Source organism: Panthera uncia, chromosome A2, assembly GCF_023721935.1.
Source record: "Panthera uncia isolate 11264 chromosome A2, Puncia_PCG_1.0, whole genome shotgun sequence".
In the NCBI taxonomy this organism is placed as follows: domain Eukaryota; kingdom Metazoa; phylum Chordata; class Mammalia; order Carnivora; family Felidae; genus Panthera; species Panthera uncia.
Window position 1 is genome coordinate 1,953,559 of NC_064816.1, and position 10,155 is coordinate 1,963,713.

Sequence of the window (10,155 nt, forward strand, 5' to 3'; positions counted from 1 at the left end):
TTTAACATTTTTTCAATGTTTTATTTTTTTAATCCATTAACATTTTGAAGACATTATCCTCTCCATTTACAAAAAAAATTTTTAACCTTTATTCATTTATGAGAGACAGAGACAAACAGAGCATGAGTTGGGGAGGGGCAGAGAGAGAGGGAGACACAGCATCCAAAGCAGGCTCCAGGCTTCGAGCTGTCAGCACAGAGCCCGACGTGGGGGGCTCGAACCCACAAACCACGAGATCGTGACCTGAGCTGAAGTCGGACACCCAACCCACGGAGCCCCCACGCACCTGTCCTCTCCTTTCATTTGCACTATTTCAACTCCATCTCCACGGCCCCAGAGTGATCGCCTCCTGCTCCACTAAGACCTTGTCCACGTGAGGACCCACATCTCAGTGGATGCATCGCCATCATACCAGTTGTTCCTGAACAAAACAATGGAGTCTCCTTTGACTCTCTCTCAGCCCACCTCTAAACCAGGCAACTCTGATGGCTCCAACTTCAAATTCTCTTTGCGCACGAACCTCCACATCATTGCCACTGCTGCCAGCCCAGTGTGACCCACCAGCTTTTGCGACGTCACCATCCTGCTCTGTTGTCATGGTAACGGTGGGGTCCTGTGAGGGTGGCCCAACAGCTCTTCATGAAGGTCCACACCACCCACCACCAAAGTCAGTATTCCTGGTCAGCCAGTGCATGCGACCCACCCTATCCTGCCCCCTCACTCTGCTGTGGGTACAGTGGCTTCCAGCTGTCCCTCGGATATCCAAGGTCCCCTCCCTGCTTCAGAATGCATTCCTCTCCTGGGGCTGCTGTAACAGCGCCACACACTGGGCGGCTGAGAGGACAGACATTTGTGGTGTCACAACTGAGGTGGCTGGAAGCTTGAGATCAAGTTGTCTGCAAGATTGGTTCCTTCTGGAGGCTCTAAGGGACAATCTGACCCACTTCTGGTGGTTGCCAACAACCCTATGCATTCCTTGGCCGGTAGACACATCATGCCAATCCCTGCTTCTGTCTCACATGGTCAAGCTCTGTCTTCAGTGCAGGCCTCTGTGTCCAAATTTCCAGGTTTTATAAGGACATCCATCACTGGGGGGAAGACCTACCCTAATCCAGTGTGGCTTCATCTTCCTTACATGTGCAAACAGTTTATTTCTAGATAAGGCTGTATTCTGAGGTTCCACGTGGATATGAAATGTGGGGGGTACAATACTGAACCGAGTATGTGTATGTTTGTACTGCATATACCTTGTCATGAATTTAGGTATTGACTTCCAGTGTTACCTGAAATCATTATTTTACTGCTTTGTTTTCCTAGATCTTTTGACCATATATACAGCTATCTCTCTAAAATATACCCATTTCAGACTATATGTATTTGTAAGAAATACATAATCTCCATATACCTTTTCCTTTTGTCCCTTCACCGTACTCCATTTTTCCATGCGACTGTGAAAGGTCAATAAAATTACGTAGATAATTATGGTTCTGCTGAATTATTTCATTGTGGATAAGGCTAACAGCCACTTTTCCCAGAATCCCCATATTCGTGGTTCTAGGTGACAACTCACTGGTGGCCTGAGTATTGAAAGTAGAGGTGAAGATGCCCTAGTCTAGTGTTGGGGTCACCATACAGATGGACAAATGCATAGGGGCTTATTTGTCAACAGCCTGCAGCCCAAATTTCTAACTAGCAGCCTGTCAATCAAGCAGGTACCAAACCAAACACTAACCTTTTCCCCTCCTATTTTCTTAGCAGTCTTGCCTTCCACTCATGTCTCTATGACCCCCCCCCCCCCCCGAATATGGATCAGATGCCATGGTCAGAAAGCCACAGCTTTGAGTTTTCCACCCAGCCCCACTGTGTCCCCCGAGCCACTGATTTAAACTGTCATGCTTCTTGAATTTCTCTGGTGCTTTGACTCCCCCTTCCTTAATGACAGTCTTGAGTATGTGTAACATATCATTTGTATAGCAAGCACTCATTCTCTCAGTGATTGTGGAAGGCCAGACATCTTGATTCCAGGACAACAGATATAATGGCACAGCTAAAAACCACATGGGACTCTGACCCTCTACTGCCCTGTTGAGTGTCTGCGCTGTTGTATCCTTCCGTGTGAGAAATGAGCGCCTTCCTCATATCTCAGGCGGGATGTGGGAGATTTCTCTTACTTCAAGCCAAGAATTCAGTAACTGTTCACTTTTTTTTTTTTTTTTTTGACAGTCACAAGAAAGTTTACTGCAATGAGAGGCAAGGCCGACCTAACTTTTTATATTGTGATTAAAAACGGTGTGCATTTGTTTAGTCAAACACAAGTTTGTATGCATGTTGCCCAGAAGAAAACTCGTTAATCATTTTTAAACCACATGTATACTAATGAATGTAATTCTCTTTACTTTTCATTGGCTGAGAGATTTTATCAAAATATGCGTTTCCACTTATGGGGTGTTAAATCTGTCTGGCTAGTTCTCATGAGACAATTCTTAGTTGAAAGTCTCATGCATTTTTGGTCATAATACCAGGTACATTATGATTGTATGGTTGTTTCCCTTCAGGTCAATTTTTAAAATTCTTGCATACGCAAGACTGTCGTTAACATGACTGTAGTACATTAATAACTCTAGGATAATGACTTTGTGAAAGACCTCCAAAGAACACCAGGACCATACCTATAGCCAGAGAGGATCATATTACCTTGGGCATACTTTTGCAAATCCTTTTTTTTTTTTTTTTCCAATTAAGATTCCATTTATTATTTTCTTTTTTTTTCCATTTTTTTCACGTTTTATTTTTGAGAGACAGAGACAGAGTGCTAGTGGGACAGAAACAAAGAGAGAGGGAGACACAGAACCCAAAGCAGGCTCCAGGCTCTGAGCTGTCAGCACAGAGGGCAATGCGGGGCTCAAACTAACAAGCTGTGAGATCATGACCTAAGCTGAAATCAGACGCTTAAAACGACTGAGCCACCCAGTTGCCCATTAAGATTCCATTTTATTATTTGCTAACCTCATCCCACACACAATGTAGGGCTCAAACCCACAATCCAAGACCAAGAATACCGTGCTCTATTGACCTAGTCAATCACATACCCTGCAAATCCTTTTAAAGGCACCGAAGCAGCAATACTTTTCCCTTCGACGTCCAGCCCAACAGGATGTTATGCACCATTGCATGACCAAATACCAAGGGTACCACCAAAAACATTTCGTCCCATAGCTGGAATGCCTTTGGGGCACCTCAGAACTGCAGAATGTTATGGAAACAATGAAGTGTTTTTATCTCTAATAAGGATAAAAATGAAGAGGCTCCTATGTCCAGAATTTATCAGATGGCATACTTTGGCTGGCTGATGTGGCTGATATTAAGGGTACTGGTCATTCCACACTTTACCTCCTCAGGGCCAGAGGAAAGCACCCCAGTGGTATTTCCACCACAATCACTGCTCGTGGAAAAAAAAAAAAAAAAAAGCAAACCTGAGTTATGGTTCAAAGGGATGTTCTTCTAAGTCATAATTTAGAAGAAAATCAACCGAAGACACTAATAATGACTCCCAGAAACACAAAACCAGTATCAACTTTAAAAATTGAAGAAGAATGGGCACCTGGTTGACTCAGTCGGTTAAGCATATGACTTCAGCTCAGGTCACAATCTTACAGTTCATGGGTTCGGGCCCCACACTGGGCTCTGCATTTACAGCTCAGAACCTGAGCGCCTGCTTGTATATCTCCCTCTCTCTCTCTGCCCCTCCCCCATGTATGTACTCTCTTGCTCTCAAAAATAAACATTTCTTAAATTTTTAAAAAAACTGAATAAAAAGAATTGATATGAAAATATATCACCCAATAATAAGGACAGAAAAGTAGAGTAGACACAAAATGAGAATATTCCAGTTTCACAACAGAGGACAGAAAAGAACTTTCGAAAATACAAGTCTCATATCATGATAATGTAACAAGAACATTTTGGAATGTATAACTCAATAAATTTTCTTTGTAAAAGTATATAAAGTTATATGTACACACCAGCAACAGACACATTTTTATCACCTATGGGTCCAAAAGACATTGTAATGGGAAAGAGACATGTACATAACCGTGTGATTACTTCAAGTCTGAGGTAACAACATCTAGGTCACACAGATGTAGAGGACAAAGAAGGCCACTTAAAACCATCAGTGTTAACATCAGTGACACAAACTAGGAATTCATACACTTGGGATCCCAATCAAGGAAGAGGCACCTGGAAACTCAAAACCATATTCACAACAATGAAAATATTTCTCTCCCGCCTGAATTTTCATGAACAAAATACACGAAGTTCTATACCTGAAGTTTTCCCAAAATTGTGTCCATTCAGGATCATCTCCATTGTACTGGCTCGCATTTTCAGTAAGAATTTAAGGGAGAATAAATGCTATGCCACAGTGTGTCTGTGCTCACAGACTCCTGGGATACCCAAAGGCTTTTCCATGGTGCTTAAGTTCACATGGGTCCTCGAAGGGAAGAGGGACAACTGAGGGCTTTCCCACACAGCAGTCATTCATAAGGTTCTGCCCAGGACTTTGGGACACTGGAAGGTCTTAGCAGAGTCCTTGCATACAGAGGCTTACTGTCCACTGTGCAGCCTCACATGTTCTTGAAGGAAGCAGTGATCTGTCAAGGTCTCTCCCCAGGGTGTTTCTTCATATGCGCTCGAAGAGACGAGGAGAACTTGTACACCTTCCCACACTTCTTACATTCATAGGATTTAATGGTGCTGTGTGTTTTCAAATGACTTTGAAAAATTTGCAGCTGATTGAAAGCTTTCCCACACTCGATACACTCAAAAGGTCTCTCCGCAGCGTGTGTCCTCATATGGGCTCGCAGGCTAGCAGGAGAGGTAAAGGCATTCCCACACCGCTGACATTCGTAAGATCTCCCTCCAGAGTGTGTCCTCATATGTACTCCCAGGTTTGAAGGAGATGGGAAGGCTTTCCCACAGTGCTGACATTTAAAGGGTTTTTCCTCAGTGTGGGTCCGCACATGTATCCTTAGGTCTCTGTGATACCTGAAGGTTTTGCCACACTCCTCGCATTCATAGGGTTTCACTACATTGTGTGTGGTCATGTGACGTTCAAAAGGTCGATGTTTCCTGAAAGTTTCCCCACACTCCTTACATTCCAAGTGTCCATCCCCTGAGTGTCTTCTCATAATATGTAGTACGAGGGTGTAGTGACGAAGGAAGGCTTTCCCACAGTGCTGACATTTATTGGGTCTCTCCCCAGTGTGTCTCCTCATATGTTCTCGCAGGCACGACTTATACCTGAAGGCTTTCCCACACTCCTGACATTCATAGGGTTTCTCCCCCGTGTGTGTTGTCACATGTTCTTGTAGGCATGACTTATACCTGAAGGCTTTCCCACACTCCGGACATTCATAGGGTCTCTCCCTGGTGTGTGTTGTCACATGTCCTCGCAGATTCCACTGATATCTGAAGGCTTTCCCACACTGCTTACATTCATACGGTCTTTCCCCAGTGTGTGTCCTCATATGTATTCTCAGGTGTGTTTGATCCCCAAAGCCCCTGTCACATTCCTTACATTCATAGGGTTTCACTATACTGTGAATAACCATGTGACGTTTAATATGATGATACTTCCGGAAGGATTTCCCACATCCCTTACATTCATAGGGTCTTTCCCCAGTGTGTGTCCTCATATGAACTCGCAGGTCTGAGTGATGCCTAAAGGCTCTGCCACACTCCAGACATTCATAGGGTTTCACTACATTGTGTGTGGTCATGTGACATTCAAAATGTAGACGTTTCTTGAAAGTTTTGCCACACTCCTTACATTCAAAGGGTGCATACCCTGTGTGTTTTCTCTCAGGTATTCGAAAGGAATGCTGACCAGGGAAGGCTTTCCCACCCGGCTGATATTTATAGGGTTTCTCCCGAGCGTGGGTCCTGACATGGTTTTGCAGGCTTGACTTATACCCGAAGGCTCTCCCACACTCCTGACATTCATAGGGTCTCACCCCAGTGTGAATTCTCACATGACGTGTAAGGTAGCAGTGATACACGAAGGTTTTCCCACACGTGTCACACACATGGACCCTCTGTCCACAGTGACCTTGCACATGACGTTTAAAGGAAGCTGTGCAAGTGAAAGTTTTCCCACATTTCTTGCACTCTATAGACTTTTTACTACGGAGACTCTTCGCATATGTCTCCGATGCTCTCCCGGTGACCTGACCTTCACAGGGTTTCTCTACAAGGTCTGTGTCCACATGAGTGTTGAGGCTCATAACAGAGCTGCAAGCCTGCCCACACTCCTCACCAGGACTAGGTTTGAGTCGTGGGTGAGGTCTTCGCGGCTTCTCTAGGAAGGAACCATCTGCAAAGGCTTCTCTACACTTAGTGCATTCACAGGATTTGCCTCCAGTAGGACACCCCTCATGCACAGTAAGACTTGTAATTGGGTTCAGGGTTTCTCCACATTGATCTCCTTCAATACGTTCACAGACACTCTCCAACAAAGGACTGCTGTTCAAAATAGGAAGATACATGGTTAGGAAATGATGATTAGAAACTATCTCTTTATTAATTAATGATCTATTGATGTTTGTTAATCATTATTGCACTATATAATGGCCACTGTCAATGAATAGTGATGTTTGTGGCACTGTCTGCATGGTTACAAAATGGTAAAAGCCTAAAACCCATCATGCTTATGCCATAATCTCTGGCTCAAACAGAGTCATAACATTTTGGGATTCGTACATATAGTTTTCTCTAACCATTTTTTCCAACGCAATGTTTTTTCACATGATCAATAACTAGAATAAATTTATAAAAACTTCTTGTGAAAATTTTGACTACACGATCGTTGTGCTAGGTTTACAGCTGCTCTCTAATTTCAGGTCAGTCTCACAATCGCCAACATCCTCCCTTACTCCCTTACAAGTGTCACTCACCTCAAAAGCCCTTCTTGCTTTCGGGTCAGATCTCCATTGCTGTGAAATTTCTGCTTCTCTACAAACACAGAACAGGAATCATTTTTTGTAAACATTAGTATTTTCTCTTCACTCAGAGGCTTATTCTGCAAAGAATTCTGCTAAGTCTTTGATCCATTCATTTTACCTTGACTGGGAGAAACTATAAGAATTGGGAGCCTAGGGGGCACCTGGGTGGCTCGGTCGGTTAGGCGTCTGACCAGCTCAGGTCATGGTCTCACAGTCTACGAGTTTGAGCCCCATGTCGGGCTCTGTGCTGACAGCTTGGAGCCTGGAGCCTGCTTCAGATTCTGTGTCTCCCTCTCTCTCTGCCTCTCCCCTGCTCATGCTCTGTCTCTCTCTGTCTCAAAAATAAATAAAAACATTTTAAAAATTAAAAAAAAAAAAAAGAATTGGGAGCCTAGTTGAATTTCGTGGAAATGACCTGATGCATAGGGTTAAAAAACAGACCATATGTCTACTTCTATTCATACTAATCCCGAAATGTAAATGAACTTCATCACGAAGAACAGTCATGGGACTAAAAACTTCTGAGGACCTTTGGGACATGGGACTTTGGCAATAATAGAGAAAGTGTCTGAACTGGCAGCCCATTCACTCAGAAATACTTCAAACAAGATGCAGACTAATGTGGAGATAAGACTTATTAGAAGAGGCAGTTAGGAAGGAACTGGGCAAAATACACACATCCACACCCTGCCTCTACAGGAAGACAGAAAGACTGGCCACGTGGGCTACGGTGGATGAAAAGTCCAACAGGGAGGACAGGTGACTGGCAGACATCACCCTGCTCAAACAAAGACTGAGTCACGTTTCTAATGGATGTGTCCAAACGCCAATCCCTTCTCCAGAACCTGGTCCACCTGACGGTTGGCCTGTTCTGAAGGCACATGGGCCCTCAGTGGAGGCTGCCTGCACTGCCCCAGCTGCCATTAGGAGATTAGATGGTGTGTGTGTGGCTGCTGCCCTGACCCTGAAAAGAGCTCAGCAGAAGGGAGGATCTGAAGGGCAACAAGCAATCTGGAAGATGGGCCTAACTTTCGTCTTCACAGTCATGATGACTGGTAATTGTGGGACTTTTTATTATTCATTCATTCATTCATTCATTCACTCGCTCATTTTTTGGTAGAAACATACTGACCTATATATTCGTGTCAGGTGTGCAACATGGGGATTCAACGATTCCATACATTACAAAATGCTCACCATAAGAAGTGTAATTGCTGTCACTATACAAAACTACAAAATTATTGACCATATTCCCAGTGCTCTACTTTTCCTTCCCATGACTTATTCAATTAAGTGCAAATCTGTCCTTCTCAATCCCCTCCATGATTTCACCTGTCTCTCAATCCCATTCCAATCCCACAAACACCAATTTGTTGTCTACGGTTTTAAGTCTGTTCCTATTTTCTGTTGTCTGTTCATTTTGTCATTTAGATTCCACATATTCCACATGTAAGTAACATGTTTTGTTGGTCTCTCTGTCGGACTTATTTACTTGGTATAATACTCTCTAGGTCCATCCACGTTGCCGCAAACATCACAAATTCGTCCCTTTTGTATTACTGAGGGATAGTCCCTTGTATGTAGATACCACATCTTCATTATCCATTCATCTGTTGAAGGACACCTGCATTGCTTCCCTATGTTGAGTACAGCGAGTAACAGTCCGGTGAACCAGAGGGTGCACACATCTTATCGTGCTGGCTTTTTTTCTTTGGTGAACTAGCCAGAAGCGGAATTATGGACTACATGGTACTGTTGTGTTTCATTTTATTGTGGAAATTCCAAACTGTTTGCCAAGCTGGTTGCACCCATTTAAACCCCACAGACGAGGAGTTTCCTTTTCTCCACATCCTCACCAACACTCGTATTTCCTGTCTTTTTGACACTAGCCGTTTCGGCTGCTGTGAGGGGACAGCTCATTGTGGTTTTGATGTGCATTTCCCTAAGGATTAGTGATACTGAGCAGCTTTCCATGTGCCAAGTGGCCACCTCTATTATTTTCTGTGGGAAAACGTCTGTTATGTTTGCTATGTTCCCCTTTCAATTTTTTTATTTTTCCTTTTGTTTCCCTTACCTGAAGGGATGAGTCCACAAAAATACTGCTAAGGCTGATGTCCATGAGTTTAGCACCTCTGTTTTGTCTTAAGCTGTGTATGGGTTCAAGTCCTACACCGAGGTGTTTAATCCATATTGAGTTTCCTTTCAGGTAAGGGGTATGAAGCTGGCCCAGTTTCACCTCCTTACAAGTAGCTGCCTCATTTTCCCAACACCATTTATTGAAGAGACAGTCTTTTCCCCATTGTATATTCTCTGCTCCTTCTTTAGAGACTCTTTAACCGTATAAACACGGGTTCATTTCTGGACTCTCTATTCTGTTGCCTTGATGTTAGTGTCTGGATTTGTGCCAGTACTATCCTGTTTTGTTGAGTATAGTTTGAAATCTGGGACTGTTTTATTCAGCTTTGGTATGCCTTCTCAAAACTGCTTTGGTTATTTGGAATCTTTTCTGTTCCACACAGAATTTAGAATTTCTTGCTATAGTTCTTTGAAAACTACTACCAATATATTGATAGGGATTGCACTGAATATGTAGAGCGCTTTTCATAGTATAGGCATTTGCAAAACAGTTGGTCCATACTATCCATGACAAAGGTGTGGCATTCCCTTTATTGTGTCATCTTCAATGTCTTTCATTAAATGTTTTATACCTGCCAGAGTACAAATCTTTCAACTTCCTTGGTTACTTTTAAGACAGTAGCCTGTAGTTTTTGAAGTAACTGAATATGGGTTTGTTTTCTTAATTTCTCTGCTGTTCTGGTAGTAAATATAGAAATGGAACAGATTTTGGAATATTAATTTGTGTTCTGCAACGTTACTAAATCCATGTATTAGTTCTAGTAGTATTTGGTAAAGTCCTAAGGATATTCTATGGACAGTCTCATGTGATTTGCAAATATTGAGCTTTTCTTCCTCCTCCTGAAAAGACCAGTGAAGGTATGGAGCCATCCTTACCCACGGAGGACAGATTCCTGCAGGTCTCCAGCATCACATCTCTGTAGAGCTTCCTCTGACCACGATCCAGCAAAGCCCACTCTTCTGGGGTGAACTTCACAGCCACATCCTCAAAGACCACAGAGGCCTGAAACATACCACA

General features: G+C 43.3%; 1 protein-coding gene across 1 annotated transcript; it reads right to left on the bottom strand.

Annotated features, from left to right (window-relative positions):
- Positions 1 to 2,270: 2,270 nt before the first annotated feature.
- On the bottom strand, positions 2,271 to 10,149 carry LOC125930508 (zinc finger protein 77-like). Its single transcript, XM_049642327.1, has 3 exons — positions 10,014 to 10,149; positions 6,954 to 7,011; positions 2,271 to 6,522 (listed from the first exon to the last, which is right to left on the bottom strand). The coding sequence occupies exons 1-3, from the start codon at positions 10,147 to 10,149 to the stop codon at positions 4,656 to 4,658; spliced, it is 2,061 nt and encodes a 686-aa protein (XP_049498284.1). The 3' UTR covers positions 2,271 to 4,655.
- Between the last annotated feature and the right edge of the window lie 6 nt (positions 10,150 to 10,155).

Coding starts and splice junctions, on each gene's coding strand:
- LOC125930508 (XM_049642327.1), bottom strand. CDS start 10,149: ATGTTTCAGGCCTCTGTGGTCTTTGAGGATGTGGCTGTGAAGTTCACC. Junction 7,012..10,013: donor CAGGAATCTGTCCTCCGTGG/GTAAGGATGGCT, acceptor CTGTGTTTGTAG/AGAAGCAGAAATTTCACAGC. Junction 6,523..6,953: donor AAGCAAGAAGGGCTTTTGAG/GTGAGTGACACT, acceptor TATTTTGAACAG/CAGTCCTTTGTTGGAGAGTG.